At 57.5% G+C, this 17,929-nt stretch overlaps 4 protein-coding genes across 4 annotated transcripts, besides 1 other annotated feature; all 4 read left to right on the top strand.

Annotated features, from left to right (window-relative positions):
* Nucleotides 1–1,260: 1,260 nt before the first annotated feature.
* Nucleotides 1,261–4,323, top strand: LPMP_352810 (hypothetical protein; the record flags this gene model as incomplete). Its single annotated transcript, XM_010704916.1, has 1 exon — nt 1,261–4,323. The coding sequence occupies one exon, from the start codon at nt 1,261–1,263 to the stop codon at nt 4,321–4,323; it is 3,063 nt and encodes a 1,020-aa protein (XP_010703218.1).
* Nucleotides 4,324–4,837: 514 nt separating this feature from the next.
* On the top strand, nt 4,838–5,296 carry LPMP_352800 (D-tyrosyl-tRNA deacylase, putative; the record flags this gene model as incomplete). The annotated part of the gene is made up of 1 exon (XM_010704915.1): nt 4,838–5,296. One exon carries the CDS (start codon nt 4,838–4,840, stop codon nt 5,294–5,296), a length of 459 nt encoding a protein of 152 aa, XP_010703217.1.
* Nucleotides 5,297–11,021: 5,725 nt separating this feature from the next.
* Nucleotides 11,022–11,538: a repeat region.
* Nucleotides 11,539–11,869: 331 nt separating this feature from the next.
* LPMP_352790 (transportin2-like protein) lies at nt 11,870–14,686 on the top strand (the record flags this gene model as incomplete). The annotated part of the gene is made up of 1 exon (XM_010704914.1): nt 11,870–14,686. One exon carries the CDS (start codon nt 11,870–11,872, stop codon nt 14,684–14,686), a length of 2,817 nt encoding a protein of 938 aa, XP_010703216.1.
* Nucleotides 14,687–15,265: 579 nt separating this feature from the next.
* On the top strand, nt 15,266–17,038 carry LPMP_352780 (mitochondrial ATP-dependent zinc metallopeptidase, putative; the record flags this gene model as incomplete). The annotated part of the gene is made up of 1 exon (XM_010704913.1): nt 15,266–17,038. The coding sequence occupies one exon, from the start codon at nt 15,266–15,268 to the stop codon at nt 17,036–17,038; it is 1,773 nt and encodes a 590-aa protein (XP_010703215.1).
* Between the last annotated feature and the right edge of the window lie 891 nt (nt 17,039–17,929).

Genomic DNA, 17,929 nt, shown 5'->3' with positions numbered 1-17,929 from the left:
CATCTGTTGACGATGATCTGACGTCAGCACAGACTTCCTCAAGGTTTGCTGCTGCTGCTGCTGCTGGCGTTCATGCGCCCACTTCCTCTCCTATTGACATGCCCTATATCGTCTTGCATCTTTTCTATCGACTTGCGGCAGCAGAAGAAGCCTGTGGTGTGCTTGCGTGAAGTTGCGGCATTTGTACGTGCGCTGAACAAGCGAAGTCATGCAGTCGCAAGAGTGCGTCCGAAAAGAAAAGAAACAATTCTTGCGTCTGCACGTTCTACTGTGCTGATGTAGCGTATCCTATAACTCAGAATTGGCGTGGTGGGACCTTGAGAGACCGGCAGTTGACGTGGGTCCCCTTCTCTCTTCCCACGCACACATGCGCACATCTCTATAGCGCATTGTGTCGTTTTACTTGCGGTGCCTCGAACCTGTCTTTTTGTGTGTGTGTGTGTGTAGTCTGTTCGTGTATCTGCGCTGGCGAGCATTTTGTCATTTCTCACATGCGTGAGAAACGGCATGGCCTATTGCGAAGTATGCCAGCCCTCTTTACACGCAAATGTTTGCAGTTTAAACCTCGTCCGGACGATGCCGACCATATTGTTCTCTCGCCCCTCCCTCCACTCCTCCCTGTGGATTTCTAACAAACCAACTTCATCTATCAACCCACCACTGATTTCGGTCCACATTTTTCGGTGGCACACACATACACGCATCCTTTCTCGGCACCTGCTGTCGTGGTGAAACATCAGGGAAACTGTACGAAAGAAAGGTTGGTCATTATGGGCCGAGAGCGGCACTAACACTACGCTGCGTCATTCTCTGGCTATTGTTTTTGTTTCTGCTTTTACAGTGCGGCACGACACTGACACCCCCTCTCGGCCCTCGCGTCCGTCTGCCAGTCCTTTTCTTCTCCCCGCCACCACCACCCACTTTTGAGGCCCCAAGTTGTTTGTCGTCGTACTGTGAGTCTGCCTGCGTAGGTAAATTCATTTACACGTTTCCGTTCTCCAGTAGCGTGTCGTTAGTTATCCTTCTCACTAAATGCGCAACACCATCGCACCGCGTGCGTCGAGGCGCGTCGCACTACCGCTTGCTCAGTTGGGGTTACCCCTCTCGGCTTCCCTGTATGTCGGTCTACGCCAGCGTCGCTGCGCTCACACAGGACATCGTGCCGACGTGCCGCCTCCCTTGACCGCGGCGGCGGTGCAGCGGTGCCTTGGTTCCATGAGTGGCGACCCGTCTATCGGTGGATCATGCACCGCCTCAGCTATGGCCGCCTCTGGCATCTCTGCCTCGTGGACAGACCTGCTCGCTCACACGCCGGCCTCGCCGGGCAGCAGTTCGCGCGTAGCGCTTGGCGAAGTCGCTGCCCTCTGTCTAGCGCTCGAGGCCCCCAAGTGCTATGCTGTGTACCGGCCAAGCAATCCAGGCGGCTGTGTCAACCGCCACATCTCGACTGGGCCTGCGCTCGCAACCCCACAGCACTTTCTGCAGCTTCTTGCTCGCTTGCGTGAAACACTCGGCACGCCTTCGGAAGCCGCGCGCATTGCTGAGGTCTTGGTGGACCTGCTCAATAAGCCTCCTCACCCGCACCAGCCCGGTCCATGGGACCTTACTGAGAACGAGGTGCGCGCCGTCAAAGCTACTGCTATCCAGCATGTAATGGATACCGTGCAGGGGGGCAGCGATGCACTAGCGTGGCTAGCGCGCCTCCTCCGGCTGACAGGCACACGCGCAGGAGAGGGGGGGGTAACAGAGTCGGAGGTGCGGCTATTGTTGGCAGCACTCTCGGAGCGCTACGGCTTGCACGGCGGGTCGCCTGCCCCTCGAGTGCACTGCGGTGACGCTGACAGCGAGTGGCTCCTCACATGTTCTCCGGGGGTACTCGCGGCGATTGCAGCTGCGATGCTGCGCAGCACAACAGAGGGGATGAAGGCGCACGCGCTGGAACTTTTGGAAACTGCCGCCCTCAAGCGCCTTTCGTGGACCTCCCTCTCATCCGACAAGGCGGTCGCCGGCTACTCTTACTGCAACGACGTGCAAAGCGGGACATCAAAACCATCTTTTGATGAGACAGTGGTGGTGCATTGCGCTGAAGCTGCTGCCGTGCAAGGAGACGCAGAGACCGTGACGCGTCTCATCTTTCTCCTGTACCGCGCACGTGGTGCGCTGGGGTTCGCCACGTTGGCCGAGCACCGACAGCAGCGGCGCAGCGGCCGCGGTAATGAAGGCACGCGGGGAAGGACAAGCGGTGATCTGCTACCTTGTACTTCGGCTTGGCTCAGTGCGCGGTGGTGGTGCAGGGGCGACGGTGCCATGGCGGAGCAGACGCCTACGTTGTTGGAAGGAGATGCCACCGACATGCATTTTGAGCTGGCCGTGGTGCGGCTGCTGAAGAGCGCCATGCATGCTCTCCTGTACAACCCCCAGCGCATGAGCGACCCCATCGTCTGCACGGTGGAAGAGGCGCTCTCACTGTGGGACGGGTTGAAGAGCGCCACCAGCTGGCCTGGCATTGCCGCGATCGGCGCAGAACTGCTGCGCTACCTCGCCGACCAGCACATACGGTTGGCCGTGGTGGCAGGCGAAGGTGACAAGGGTGCAGCCTCGGATGATCTGCACGTCCGGCAGGCGGCGCTACGAGTATACGGGCACCTCTGTCGTGCCGCACCGCTGCGTCAGCGCAAGACAGCCGAGCATGTCGAGCTGAACTACTTCACCTTGTTGATGCTGCGCATCTTCTCCACCAGGCTCGCTATAATCGGGGATGCTAGTATGCTAGTCCCAGTGATAGCGAGCACCACCGCAGCGGAGCAGATTTTGAGGCTCTTCGCCAATCTCTCAGGGCCCCCGGCACAAGAAGTCGCGCTGCCCTATGCGCTCGCCGCCTCCCTCGTCATCCTCGCGGCGGCTGCAACGCAGAAGGACTATACCGTCTCGCCATCTCTCCTCGCCCCCCTCACCGCGTACTTTTCTGACACGAAGTCACTGCACTATTACTGCGTGGCTGCGAGATCGGCAGAGGTGCCGGCACACATTGCGGTGAGCGGCGGCCTAGTGCTTCTCCACTTGTTCCTTTGGTCAAGCGTGCCGGAAGATGAGTGGGCCCGTAGTGACGGGGAGCTGTGGCGGCTGTTTCAGCGGATACAGAAGGTTAAAGAAACCGGTCAAGGAGCAGACGCCGCCACCGCAGCGCCAGCCACCGCAGCCGCCCACCACGTCGCTGCGTGGCTGAAAGTTGCTGGCGATCAGCAGCGGTCACTTCTATGGCTTCTGTTGCTCTCCGCTAAGCAGCGTGACATGTCGTGGTGCAGGGCGGTAGTGGACGTATTTTGCAGCCCCGCCTCCTCCACCCTCATCAGCAGTACCGTTAACTTTGTCTACGATCAACTGCCGCAGGCAGAGCTAAACAGCGTAGTGGCGCTACTCTACGCGTGCGGCAACAACGACAACCCCACGCACGCCAGTCAGACGCTAGACCGTGTTGTGAGCGCATCCTTGCAACTCCCCATCTGTGCCCTCACCTTGGAGGCCCTTGAAGCGCAGCTGCAGCGATTCTCCGGAGGACGCCAAGCCACCTCGGTGCTGGTACTGGGAGCTGCGTCCATACGGGCACTCGCCGAGCGCTGCGCGGCGACCCCAAAAGAGGATGCCGATGACGAAGTGGCTGTGGAGGGTTTTCTGCGTGTGTTACAACCGCTACTTGTAGGGCCAACAGCGGCGCCTCCCTTGTGCTACACGGTGGTGGTGCTCACTCAAGCCTCCCTCGTAGAGCTGCAGCGCATGCACACGGATGCGAACGATGCACCACGGCACGCCTCCGCATTTGTGTGTGCCCTCCACGACGCCCTCGTGAGCAGAGCAACGCCTCGTGCCTATCAAGTTCGCGCAGCATCCTCCTGGCCTCTCCTTCCATCCTTAGCGGCGACTCTTCAAGAGCAGAAGGAGTTGCAGAGTGTGGATGGACTGCGAGAGGCTACAGCAGCGGCGCGGCACTTGGAGCACACGCTCCCAAAGGAATCACGACCGGTGGTGTGCCTGTGGGTCGAAAGGGAGGCACTCTTTGACTCGCCCCACGCCCTTTCCGCCAAGGCCGAAGTGCTGCGCCACTATGGCGTGCGTGAAGTCAGCACTCACCGTGCTCATGTAGAGAAGGCAAAACGAGACATCTTCTCGCTCGTGCGCAGCGACGCTGCAGGCACGGTGCACCCTACTGCTGCGCAGATGACCGGGGAAAACGACCTCGCCAAAGCAAAGGCGGCTCGTCGGACGCGCCACAACTCGCTCCTGAGTGCCGTCTCGGAGAGGAGCAGACGCCAGCGCAGGGCGTAAGCGTGTGTGTTTGCTCGTGGTGCCCTGTCAGTCTCTGCCGTCCTCTCTCGTTGGTTTGCTGCTGCTGCCCTTGGTTCTCCCACATGAAGTGAATCTAGAAAGCCCTCTGCGATTCCTCCCTTGTCGAATGTCAAACATCATGAACGGTGTCTCCGCGCGCCGCGCCCGCCCCCCCCCCCCCCAAGCCTCGCCAGGAGAGGGTCCTACGCAGTACTCGTTTTTCTCTCCCGATGGAGACTCCACATGCTAGGCGTCTTGTGCCCCTCGGCGCGCGTCCGTGCCGAGTTCTGCAGCCGGCACGAAGAGAGAAACACGCCCATGGTTGCGCTCCTTCCTGTTATGGTCTTGTTTTTCATCGCCTCGCTATCTACCATTACCCCTTTCAAAACTGTGTGTGATGCACCCCACCGGCGAACACGGCGCTGCGTGACACATTCACACACATCAGCTAAACACTTTCACCCACTCCTGCCTACCCGCCCGTGTGCGTGCAACCGCTAGCGCTTCGCACACCATGAAGGCCGTCATCCAGCGCGTCCTGAGCGGCTCTGTCACCTCTGAAGGTGAAGTGGTGGGTTCCATTCAGAAAGGGCTCGCTGTCCTTGTGGGAATCGCACGCGACGACACGGCCGATGATATGGATTACATCCTCCGCAAGATTCTTGGCGCTCGGCTGTGGAGCAACGAGGATGGATCCAAGATGTGGTGCCGCAACGTAAAGGAGATCGACGGAGAGGTGCTGCTCATTTCGCAGTTCACGCTCATGCACGTCATGAAGGGCAACAAGCCAGACTTCCACAACGCCATGCCGCCCGAAGACGCCCTCGTCGTCTTCAACATGCTTCGCGACAAGCTACGGTCCGCGCACACCCCTGGCAAGATTGCGACGGGCAACTTCCGGCACTACATGGGCGTCGACCTGTCGTGCGATGGCCCCGTGACGCTCACCCTCGACAGCCGGAACAGGGGCTAACGCCGGCGCCCGCTGGGAATTCCTGCGACCACCAAAAAAAAAAATAGCCGGGCCTCCCGCCGCGAAGAGGCCTCGGGCGGCCGCTGCCGAAAGGCGCACGGGCCCCCCGCCCAGGGAAAGGCCCCGGCCAGCCCCCGCGCCACGAAAACCCCAAGCCACCGGAACCGCCCCAGGATTTTCCCTGGCAAAGGCAGCTGCCGCGCCCGCCCACCCTTTAAAAATCCCAAGGCGCCCCCATTTCCAGTTCCTTTGAGCAACCGCGCCAGCGTCATGTGTTTTGTTGCGTCCTTTGAAAATCCTGAAAGGCGTTTTAGAAAAAGGCGGGAACCTTTACGCCGCCAAACAATCCGACGGGGGGAAAGGGAGCACCCCCCCCCCGGCGCCCGCCACTTCCGAAAAGAAAAACCGAACACACCACGCATTGCCCCTTATTCCGCTGGCGGGGGGCCCCGGCGCCACGTCTTTTTTCGGGCTCCCAGAAGGCGCACCGCTTACGCACACACCACCCGCACCCCTGGGTGAGTACGCGGGAAAAAACAGGGGCGCCACAGCCCCCGCCGGCCCGGGAAATTCCCTCTTCGCAGAGCGCGCCCTCAATCACCGGGTAGCGCATGCGTGACTTTACGAATGTGGATCGTCCCCCTGAGCCTAAAAAGAGTGCTTTAAATACGTTCTTTTTTTCTATCCCCCCCCCCGCGTTGGGGGCGACGAGGTTGATAGCCGGCGCGGCCCCCACGGATCGAATGGGCCGCCCCGAGCGAAGAAAGCGCCAGAAGAGCCTACGACTGAGCATTCTTGCCGTGACTGCGCTTCGCGCGCGGCACTCGGCAAGGGCAGGGCACCAGAGCATGTGGCTGATCGACCCACCCCAAGGGAACGGGGTCGGTGGTCGAACATGCGGCCGGACTGGGTAGAAGAGAACGCCTAACAGGGTGCGGCGCTCTGCTTCGGCATGCATCCGGGTTTTGGGAGGCCCCACGTCACACAGGGCCTCGCCCACCCACTCCCGAGGGGGGCGTGCGGCCGAAGAACGGGCACGCGCAGCCCCCATGTGATCTTGTAACGCCTGGAAGTTGTCTACGACGATCCCGCGGGGTGGGCATGCTTCTGGAATCCTTCGAGCCCTGCAGGGATTTCTCGGCTTCCCGCTGACGGCGCACCGCGCAAAGCCGTCGCCTGTTCCTGCGATGAACTGCGCCAACGAAAACGATTGGCACAGTCCCCCACAGCCCAGAAAAGTTGGCCGAAGCGGGGGTGCTCGCCGCAGCGAATTCTCGACAACCCCACTTCCCCCGAACGAGCCAGGGCCCCCCCCGCCAACAGGCCCAGCGAGGACAGGCCAGAAGACTGATCGCCACACAAGCGGAAGAGCGCGAGTCCCCCCTTAGGTGCGCCTTCCATTCGCCAACCAGCACTCTTGCAAAGAAGGAGCGAAGGCCAATGATGCAGACAGGATGGATCGGGGCTGAGGCGTGGAGACCTTCAGCTGCCGCTTCCACCGCGGCCGTGCTGGCCACCTCGTTGCAAGGTATCCCTGCGCGCGCGCATCCAAACTGGAGGTGAGCTCCCCATCCGTTGTTCACCAAGAATGGTGAGCAGGAGCGGATTTCGCTCTCAACTGCGGATGTTTGGCGCAAAGGGCCGGCGCCCAGCGCAGCCAAAAGGGACCGGCCACCGGCCACGGGAAGAAGCAACCGTTTTTCTCACGGCACAGCCCCGCAATGGGAGGGACGAGCTTCCGAAGACCTCTGCGCATTGCAATGCTCTCCACCCTGCGGCTGCTAGCTAGGGGGCCGCAGTCCTCGGTGATGGTTCGTCGGGCAGTCGTGCTAAAAGGGTTGGGTGGCAGGATGGCGGCGGCGGCTGGGCAGTGCGGGTGTCACCAGGCACTGCCGTCCGAAGCTGTGGCGTAGGGTGCTCTAGGGAAACCACGGAGGGCGTCAATAGATGCGACATGCTTTGTAATGACACGGTTGCCCTCTGCCACAGTGTGTGAATGGTGTAAAGGCGAACGGATGCCAATGGACACGCCATGCGAAGACGCGCAGCGCCAGGGTGCGCAGGGGAGATGTTTCGGGGGGCCTCGCGCGGAAGCGTGGGCGAAAACCCATTCCCAACCACCAGCCCGGCAACAAAGCCACCCGTCCCCGCCCAGCCCGCTGGCGGGAAACGGGGCTTTGGCGGCGGAGGTCACCCAGTTTCCGCAAACCTGGATAGTTCGTGGGGCATTAATCGTCTTCGCAACACTTTGATTTGCAGAGGGGCAAGGAGTCGGAGTCCAACAGCACCGACCCCTCATCGAAAGCAGGGGGAAGACAAGTGACAAGTCGGTGAGGACGAACGCGCTGGCGAATCAGCTTGGGTTTGGCCGTGTCCCTCATTGTCCCCCATCCAGACGCAGAGCCATACGACAGCCTGGCGTCGCCATGGCCGGAGACAAATTGCCCCATTTCATGCGGGGAAGACAAAAACCGGCAGTATGCGATACGACAAAACCGCGTCCCCCGTGGTCGTGCTTGCCTTTGCGCATGCGTCGAATTGGCGTTGTATTTGGCTTGGGTTCCCGGTTGGTGGCCAAGAAGCTTGGGATCCACGCCCTCACCGGACAGGGAAACAGGGACCCTGCGCCCTCCGAGGAGAGGCGGGTCGAACACCCTCTCTTCGCCCATGTGACAAAGGAGTGTGCGAAACAGGGCTTCGCATTTTTGCAGACTTATCTGCATGCCGCTGCCTTTTAATCGCACCGCCACTTTTCCAAGGACCGCGTTGCCGATTCTTACATCAGAATTCCGCCCACGACATGGAACAGTGATAGCCAGGTCGTCTGCGTACATGCCGAGCTGCGCGTCAGGAAACCAGGGTACCAACAACTCTGGGAGAGGAGTGGCTTGTAGGGAGGATGGTTGTAGTGCAAGAACGGTTCCTTGCGGCCACCAGCCATTAGGCCATACTGTTTGCCCAATGGGTTTCAAAGCTTTGCTTGCGCATAGCGGTGTGCAAGGAAGTTTCGGAGCCGGTGCTTCAAAAGCGAGTGCCGGGGAAACTCTGTGGTCTCTTCGCAAGAATTAGGGAATACACACTGTCGAAGGCTTTTCTAAAATCCACCACGGTTATTAACGCCTGCATTGCTCGGTAGGTTGCCTGCTGCTCCCTGCCCGGGCATTTGGCGATCATCACGTGGTAATGGATATATTCTATGCATCTTGATCGTGTCCATGATCCTGGGGGCACCATTTTCGTGGCGCAGCAACGCCCATGCGCATGTTGGCGTGGATGGGGATGCCGCGCATGAAATAAGCATGTTAACGCCATGTGCTGCATAAGTTTGGAGACGCAAGAGGTGGGACTGGTTAGCTGGTGCGACGAAGGTTGCTCTTGTGGCTTCCCAGGTTTTGGTGGTGTTACAACGTATGCGTTCTTCCGCTGTTGGGGAACAAGGTTGCCGACCCACATCCAGTTAATGGGAGTTAAAATGTGCGTTTGGCCTTATAGGGAAGGTGGTGCAGCGCTTCGTTGAGGATGCCATCCTCCCGGGCTGTCTTCGAGACGTGCCGGGGCCACCTCGAGCTCTTTGCCCGAGGGCAGGTGCTCTGTTCCCTCCCGCCTGTTTGTGTTCATTCAATTTGCTATCACGCCATGCCCCGGCGGGACGGATAGAAAAGAGCGCGCGCGCGTGCTTGGCGCATCGTCAGCGGAGGAAAGGTAACGTGGTGGTGGTGAAGTCGGTGGCCCTTGTGCGTCGGCAGGCCGGGCGGAAAGAGGGGGATGATGGGTGGGCTGAGGTGTGGACGCCTCTGGAATGGGGAGAGGAATCGGCCTGGGTGTAATCATGGCTGGAAAGGGAAAAATAGTGCGCGTAGGGGGTGGATATGTCAGGGGCTGGGGGATTTGCGGGGCGGGGGAATAGGGTTTGCGCAAGCAAGCGGTGGTTGCAACCAATGTTGTATTCAGGGCGACCATCGGCAGTGGGAGGTGCCAGATGGACAGGAGGGAAAGTTTGTGCAACGCGCACTGTTCGCAGCACCGGCCATGGTGAAGAGTGGCTGGGATCAACCTTTGACATCCGTCAGCGCCAGGTATCCTTTGGGACTTCCCTGATGACGTGGTTCCTCTCATGTTTGCGTAATTGGTGTGTGAACAAGGTGTGGTTGTTCGGGTTGGCGTGGTAAGCTGATTGTGCGTTTACGGCTTGCTCGTCGGCGGCGTCCGTCTCGGCAGGCCACCGCACAACCCCACGAGTTCGACAGACATGTGGACAACTGCGCTTGACAGCGCACTGCAGGGCGGGGCTGGACGATGCTTTGTGCTCGTCCAGAGTGGCTTTTCGCAACGGTCTCACAGCTTTTGGTGCTTCATCGAAATGGCCTCAATTTGCCCCTTTCCGGCTGTAAAACGCCCTCGGGAATGTGGGGGTTGACGGGGTTAGTAGGGTTCCACGAACTGGAGTGATAGCAGAAGTGGAAAACTTATGCTTGCTATCCGCTGTGCGGTTGGTGCGCCAGCGGGCCGCCCCGACGTCCAGAGCCACGCCAGGTTCAGCGCGCTGTCTGTGCCGCTCTGGAAATATGCTGGCATACCCGGCGCGTTCTCCAGCATGAAGCCCGTATCGCCAAACAGGGCCGCGGGCTGGTCGGCGGTGTCTGGCTGTTCTGCGGGGTGCCGCCGGGATAGGTGAAGATTGAAATTCTCGCAGAGCAACAAAGGGAAACCTCTCGGGGTGCCGCGAAGAGGTGGGGGCCCGCTGTGGCCGGGGCTTTGGGGGGCATGCAAAATGCCTCCGATCCCTGGCACAAAGCCGCTGTAGACCATCTCGGCGATAGCCCCTTCGACGGACGACTTTCCATCCCGCAGCTTCCATGGGACCCTTCGGGGTTGCGCGTCTTCATTCTGGTGTGCAAATATTGCGGTGCCGCCGCCCTGTTTGTGCAAGTGCTGAAAAAGGTTGTGCGCCGGGGCGCCTTCCAGGTGTTGGAAGGACTTGGCGAGAACTTCGCCCTCTGAAGGGGGTAAGGGTCCGCTTCGGCTGCAGGTGGTGCGGGTTGTTTAGCCTTGCTCGGGTCGTTCGCGTTCGCCTGTGCGACCGTGTGGGTCCAGGGTTGGGTTCGGCCCCACTGCGCCGAGGCAACGGCATCCCTTGCCAGAGGGCCGCGGCTAGCGGCGAAACCTCGCGCTCGAGGGGGACGAAACACGGAGGGTCTCGCCATGTCAGTGCCGGCGCCCGGCTTTCACCAAAGGGGAGTACTGGCCCCCTGCGCCTCGAGGGTTTGGTTGCGTTCGGTTGGGCTTGCGTTGTGTCGCGGTTAGCCTATCCGTTGTGCGTCGCCGCTCGTTTCGCGCGGTCCCTTGCTGTGGCAATTTCTGCGGGCCGCAGGTTCCGGTGCCTCGTTGTTGCGGCCTGGATGGGGCGCGGTCCCCTTTGTTCGCTGCGCTCGTGGCCGGCTCAAGGTGTTTGGCTGGGAAAAAACACGCTTTGTCGTGGCGGGGCGCCGGTTTCGTTTTCCTTTCTCTGGGCCGTTCGTCTTCTGCGTGTTCGCGGGGTTGCGCGGGGGCGCGGTTTTCTCAAAGGGGTCGCCCTTTCCGGGCGTGCGCTTTTAAAAGCTTGTCTTTCCGAGGTTCTTTTTTTTATGTGGCGGGGGGTGTTTTGCGGGAACGGTCCCTTCCTGTTTGCCCGGGGTGGGGTGGTTGTTGTGTTTTGCCTGCGGCGGTGTGGGCCTCGCTGGGAAACGCGTCGCGAGGCGGTCGTGCCGCTCTCGCTCTTTTTGGGGGGTTTTGCGGGGGGGGGGCCGGATACCCTCACCCCCGCCAACGCCCAGGCGCCTCTGGGGGCGGGGCAAAGCGCCTGGGGCGCTGGGGGGGCCAGTGCGGCGTGTCGCTACGGGCGTTGGCGGGCAGGTCCTGGACGGTGTTGCGTCAGAGCAACCCGCGGCAGCGAACACGCTTGTGCCGCCCCGGTGGTGGTGATGGGGGGGTCCGCGTGGCTTGACGGCGTCCCGCCCGGCCCTCGTTGCCCGGCGGCAGGGGGCCTAGGCCGCCCCGGGGGGGGGCGCCGGGTGGCTGCGGGGCGGCCTGTGGGGCGTGGGTCGGTGGTGCTTGAGGCAGAGGTCGCCCTCCGATGGCTGTCTCGGCGCAGCGCTGTGGCGTGCGTGTGCCCAGGGCCGCCATTGCCCCACGCGATGGGCCTGCGACGCACCAGGTGGGTTAGGGCTTGGCTAATGCTGAGTGGCAGAACGGGCGCGTTGGAATGTGCGAGGTGAAAAGTGCGAGGATGTAGTGGAGTCCCATGTATTTATTTAGCGCTGGGTTTTTCTGACGGCCGTGAATGAATCAAGCATAGTTCTTTTTTGTCAGTGGCTGACGTTTTCGCTTTGCGGGAAGGTATTTTGTACTGATGGCCAGTACTTTCGCATGTTTTAAGTCGTTGTGGGATACTCTGAGGACCCTTATTTTTCACTTTGATCCAGGTGATGTTTCTTGACCATCTTGTCTTTTTTCTCGTCTGGCTTGTCAGCCCTTTTTCCTTCGAAAGTCTCTCATATGTAATCAGCACCATACTGTATAGAATAGTTGACTATCATGTATACACCGACCGAAGGAGATTTGGTGAATGTGATCCAGCTGCTTCACAACAATGGAGTTGAGGTGTCCAATTCGAAGGCGGCATACACCCAGCTCAAGCAGTACGAGTCGAATCCTGCTTTTTGCATTCTGCTCTCCGCTGTTTTCGGAGCAGATGAAAATCCTGTAGCGGGTATGGTACTCCCAGTTTGTTGGGCTCAGTATCGTCAACTCGCTGGAATCACACTCAAAAACAATCTGACGTCTGTCCGCCATGCCCTTGGCGAAGACGCGGTGAAGGAAGCCGCACGCTTTGCGCTGAAGTCGCTTGCTAATCCTCCCGATACGCGAATTGCTCGTACTTCGGCGCAAGTGGTTGTCAAGGTAACTGCATTGACGTCACTTGAATGGTGGATGAGCTCGGGAGTTGGTGACCTTCCAAACATTTTGCTCAACGATCTGCTTCCAGGCGGTGATTTAAAAACTATCGCCGCACTATACTGCCTTCAGTACTTAATGGAAGATGTACCTAAGCAAATCGGTGAATCCAGCGGACAAATCATTCTGCGGGTTTCGCAACTGGCGGTTTCCCAGTGTGCCCCGGTGACGATAAGAAAAGCTGCCTTTCGTATGTGTTTCAACATTTATGAGCAATCATCGCTCCTTGACTGGAATGTTGACACGCTTTCGCCACTGCAGGTAGGCCTATCAAAAGCCAGTCAGAGTTTATCAAGTGTATGCACATCTCTGCTGGAGTGTTCGTGTTGTGAGGATCCGGCGTTCATGATTCTCGTTTTGCGCACCTGCTCATTGCTGCTGGACTACTTTGATTTTTTCACTCAGATAAGTCCGAGCGAAATGCAGAGGTACACAAACTGGTGGATCACTAATTCTGCTCAACTTATTCGCAATAGTCAGAACAGCATCAATGGCAATCAGGAACTAGTTGCCGCAGCGATCGGCTTAATATCCACTACCGTAGATCTGTATGATCGAAACGGCGGGGAAACAGGCGTTGCTTTCCTCGTTTCTGGTGTATCACAGCTGATCTTCTCTTTAGCTCCAGCTCTTGTGCGCTATGCACTGCTCTCGGCAGAGGAGGTGGCAAGCATCATGGACACAGACGACTACCGTATTCGGGATAGTACAGCTGTTAGTTTCGAAGTGAATGGTGGAACAAAAGATATTTCGGAGGACAACATGATGGACGATGATGCTGCGGCCATGACGCTGCGAAGCTCTGCTTTGAAACTAGTAGATGTGCTCAGCACGTTCTCGAGTGATGCAACATACCAGGCTTTCATCGGTCCTATTCAGCAGCTATGGAGCAGCAGTGAATGGCGCGAGAGAGAGGCCGGCATTGTCCTTGTTGGCACGATCGCTAACGGATGCGCACACGAGCTGAGCGCTGTGCTCGACTCTCTGGTGGAGCAGTTTCTTCAGTTTATCAGCAATCCATGTGAGCATGTCTGTGTCGTGAGCATTGCTGAGTGGTCCCTGTCACGGCTAAGTGAGACTGTCTTGAATTCGTCGCCTTGCACAATGGATAGGATTATTCCACTCCTTAGCTCGAGACTGAAGAGCACAAGCAAGCGGATTCAGATTACAAGTGTCAGCGCATTAAATGTGATTTACGGAGCCTTAGAGAACAACGGTAGCACATCGATGGTCATGCCTCACTTGCCATCATTACTAGAGTCGGCCTGCGCGTGCCTGTCAGTGTATTCGACCACCAATCTCTCCCTCTTGGTTGATTTTCTGAGCAAGCTAATTGGCCTTCTCGGTGACCGGTCGACAGCTGAGAGGCTCTCTGCTCTACTTCAGGATGAGAGGACCAAGCGCGCATCATTGTTCGAGCAGTCTTACACAGCAATGTACATTCGAGAGGAGCCGAATGTTCTACTGGACAAAGACATTTTTTCCTTGGACCGTGCAATGATCGCTTTTATCTCGATCTACCCTAGCAACGAAGTGGCGATCCGGAATTTGAGCACCTGGAGTGATGTACTTGCAGACATCAAGAGCCGGAACGTCACGGATGACGCTGACCTTATTTTCAATACGCTGCTCATCTGCAGCGCATACACCAATTCAGTTTCTACAGCGATCCTTGAGGAGTGGCTGAGGTCAACGTTGTGGGGTTTGCCGGTTTCTGCTGCGCATTTCCTGACAAACTCGAGAACACGCGAAGTGAAGGTAGCTGGGATTACCGTTTTATGCGGGCTCCTTCACGTTGTTGGATCGGCTGCACTGCCTACCGGCCTTCATGACACTCTCATGAGGTGGGGTACCAGCGAAGTATCTGAGGCCGAGGATCCGCAACTCAAAGAGCATCTTGTGCGGCTTATTGGGAAGACCACGTCATGCTACCCCGGCCAGCTCTCTGCGGTTGCGACAGAGGCTCTAAAGGCTGCAAACGCTGCGTTGCGAAGCGACGTCTTTGGCGACTCCGCTTACTACTTTTCTGCCATGGCTTTCGATCTATGTAGCGTTCTTGGTGCGATTCCAAACTGCGCGGCATTTTTTCGCATTGATACATTGTCACAGCTCATGGCACAGGCGGAGAACACAATGGACAAGTCGGAGGCTACTATTCATCTCTTCCAAGCACTCGTTCAACTACCGGCAGACATTTTTTCAGGGGTCTTTTCTTCTACCATCAAGATCGTGTACAGCTGGCAACAGGCTGCAGTGCACTACCCTGGAACAAAGGAAGCGATTCAGTCGTTTTTGTTTCATGCCAGAAAGACATGCCCTAGTATGTTTCAGTCAATTCTTGAGGGTCTTCCTGCGGCTTTCCGAAACATGCTCGTATCTTTTTACCAGCTGCAGTAAGGGGAGAAAAAGCAGGTTAAGCTTCTTGTTTAAATAAAGCTGGTCTCTTTTCCTATGCCTCTTAGAAGCTACCGCACCAATGTTCTCAAAATGCCTCATGTTTTTTTTCCAAAAAGTTAGTCCATTGTCAATCTACCCCCTTTCACGAGGCAAACTAACAAGATGTGGCGCTTCTTACGCCACCGCTATGTTCATCTCCTGTCTCTTTTGGAATATGATATCTCGTGACACTATCTTCCTGTGCTCCAGCGTTCGTATCTACTTGTTTCTCATTCCCTTTCTTACTCCTTTTCCTCAACTCTGCATTCGACTGCTGCAGTTTCATTGCTAAAAAGAAAAGCTACACAAGCAGCGACGACGTGCCACTGTTTGAAAATGCGAAGGTACATCAAGGATGCGACCCTGGTCGTCAACCGACGAACATTTGTGCTTCGCGTGAATGTCGGGCCTCTATTCCACTGTCAAACGACGCTGATTGTGGCGCCAGAGTTCCTTCAGAGGCGCGCGTACTATCCCGGCCCTGGGGCCTATCCTCCGCCACCGCCGCCACCACCACTACAATCGCACTACGCACAACCTATGTGGAGTCCATATAATGTCACGTATCCAGCTCCACCACCTCCCCTGCCGCAAGGAGGTGTGTCCTACGGCCAGACCCAGCCGCCGCTCCCAAGCGATCTGGGTACAAAAGAAAGGCCGATTGTGGTCGTTTCAGCCCCGCAGAAGGCTTCCTGGGCCACCCGCTTTTGGATGTTCTTGCTCTTCGGAATTGCTCTTAGCTGTTTTATCAGCCTGGTCGAGGAGTTCAACGATCGCTTTCAGGACGGCCAGTCTGCAAACAAGTCAGGATTTGCGCGCTCTGGCATATCTGGCTTGTTCGGCTCTGTCGACGTGAAACCGGTTAATCTGGATAACTTGGAGGTTACGTTTGACAGCATTCGCGGATGCGATGAGGCGAAGAAGGAGCTGGAGGAGATTGTGGAGTTTCTGAAGGACCCCGAGAAGTTCTACAACTTAGGTGGCCGGCTGCCAAAAGGTGCGCTGCTCACCGGTCCACCAGGGTGCGGGAAAACCATGCTGGCAAAGGCGATTGCCAAAGAGGCCGGCGTGAGCTTCTTCTACGCCACCGGGAGTGAGTTCGATGAGATGTTTGTTGGCGTTGGCGCCCGCCGCGTTCGCGAGCTTTTCGCAGCCGCAAAGGCCAACTCGCCAGCTTTAATTTTCATCGACGAGGTGGACGCGTTAGGCGGTCGCCGCTCTCGTTCTGACCACAGTACCTCTCGCATGACGTTGAACCAGCTCTTAGCAGAGATGGACGGCTTCGACTCCGATGATGCCGTTATTGTTCTCGCTGCCACGAACACCCCTGAAACGCTGGATAAGGCACTCACGCGCCCCGGTCGTCTGGACACAACCATCACCGTTGACCCCCCGGATATGAAAGGACGTGCGGAGGTGGTTCAGGTGTACCTTGACAAGATTAAGACAGACAGTACGGTCAGTGCAATGGACATTGCACGCGGAACAACTGGCTTCACAGGTGCCGAGCTCAGCAACTTGGTGAATCTGGCAGCCATACGGGCCGCGGTGCTGAACAAGACGAAGGTGAGCAGCGAAGAGATAGAGTACGCCAAGGACCGCGTCATGATGGGGGCCGAGAGCAAGAAGATCGTGCCGGAGGAGGAGCGTCGTGTGACTGCGTTCCATGAGGGTGGCCATGCTTTGAGTGCTATCTTGCTGAGGGACGAGGGTGCCGATCCTGTGCACAAGGCAACCATCGTTCCCCGCGGCAACGGCATAATGGGACTCGTCCAGCAGCAGCCAGAGAGGGATAAGTACAGTCAAAGCAAGCGCCAGTGCCTAGCGCGCCTGAAGGTGTGTGTGGCGGGACGCGTCGGCGAAGAGATTCTTTTGGGCCCTGACGACATCACGACTGGTGCAGGTTCCGATTTTCAGCAGGCCACAAACATGGCCCGTCACATGGTGCGACAGTTTGGGTTCAGTGACGCCATGGGCTTCGTCGACTATGGAACTCCCGATACGGCCGAAGGCGCCTACATATCAGATGAGACGAAACTCAAAATCGAAAAAGAGGTGCATCGCCTTGTTGAGCGGGCCTACGTCGAAACCAAGGAGCTTCTTCTTAGCCACCGCGCCGATCTGGAGGCTATCGCTAACAACCTGCTCAAGTATGAAACTCTCAGTGGCAAGGATCTTGAGAAGATTTTGAAGGGCGAGGCTATCCCAGAGCGACCTCCGCGCCTCTCACATGCTGCGGAAAGCAAGGCTGCACCGCCACGAGGCGGAAACAGTGACCAGCCAAGCGGTCAGAGAACCATTCCAATCTCATAGCATTTTTGTGACAGATCGGTGCTGAGCATGGGAGTGGCTCACAGCACTGCAAGGCTGCCCCAGTGCGCTGGAACGCACCGAACCTCTTTTCTCTGAGAGCCGGAAGATTTCTATTGTACGCGTGTGTGTGTATACTAATCAAGTTTCTCCATCTAACTTTTTCTCATTTTCGCATCTCGCTTTTCACGACGCTGTCCGCCTTGTGTTTCTCTACAGTCGACAGCTTTCAGAGAGCTGTTTCTGGTTTTCATATTGCTGAGTGCATTTTCTTTTTTCGTGTGTGCCCCCTACTCTCTCCTGTATGTCGTGTGTATGTCTACACTGTGGCTCCTGAGCTTTTGTGTTTCGTGTCCTTTTCCGAGACATGGAAGAGGCGGTGGGCGCGCTTCTCTTTTCTCTTTCCAAGCGAAAAAATGGCGGCAATTCTTAAGCGTACAGGCCACACTCTCATAGGAAGAAGAGCAGCGTGCCGCTTGATCGTTGCGCACTCTGTTTAGCTAGCAGGAGTGTAGTATACCTCGCCAGGGAAAGACACTAAAATGCTTTCAACATTTCCATCTTCTGGAATCCTCTACTGGTGCTACTGTGTCTCTGCCAAACATACTGTGCTTGTGGAAGTGCCAAGGAAGCCATGGCGCCTTGGTGTTTCTTCTGTATTACACAGTCTGTTTCCATGAAAATGTTCGAAACTGAAGAAGCCAATAAGAGGCGGCAGATAAACGGGTCGGGGCACGTACAGCATGTCAGTACTTTTTTCAGTGCAACAGGCAGGAACGGCAGGGCCACACAAAACGAGGCGTACTGTGAAATCAAGAGAAGTTGCGCAGTCGGGCTTAGCTCAGCAAGTTCTTATTTGGTCCACATGCCAGCGCTCATCTCCTCATCATGGTC

This window comes from Leishmania panamensis (assembly GCF_000755165.1).
Source record: "Leishmania panamensis strain MHOM/PA/94/PSC-1 chromosome 35 sequence".
In the NCBI taxonomy this organism is placed as follows: Eukaryota; Euglenozoa; class Kinetoplastea; order Trypanosomatida; family Trypanosomatidae; genus Leishmania; species Leishmania panamensis.
Note: the sequence above shows the minus strand (reverse complement) of the source record. Positions and strands in the feature narration are given on the sequence as shown.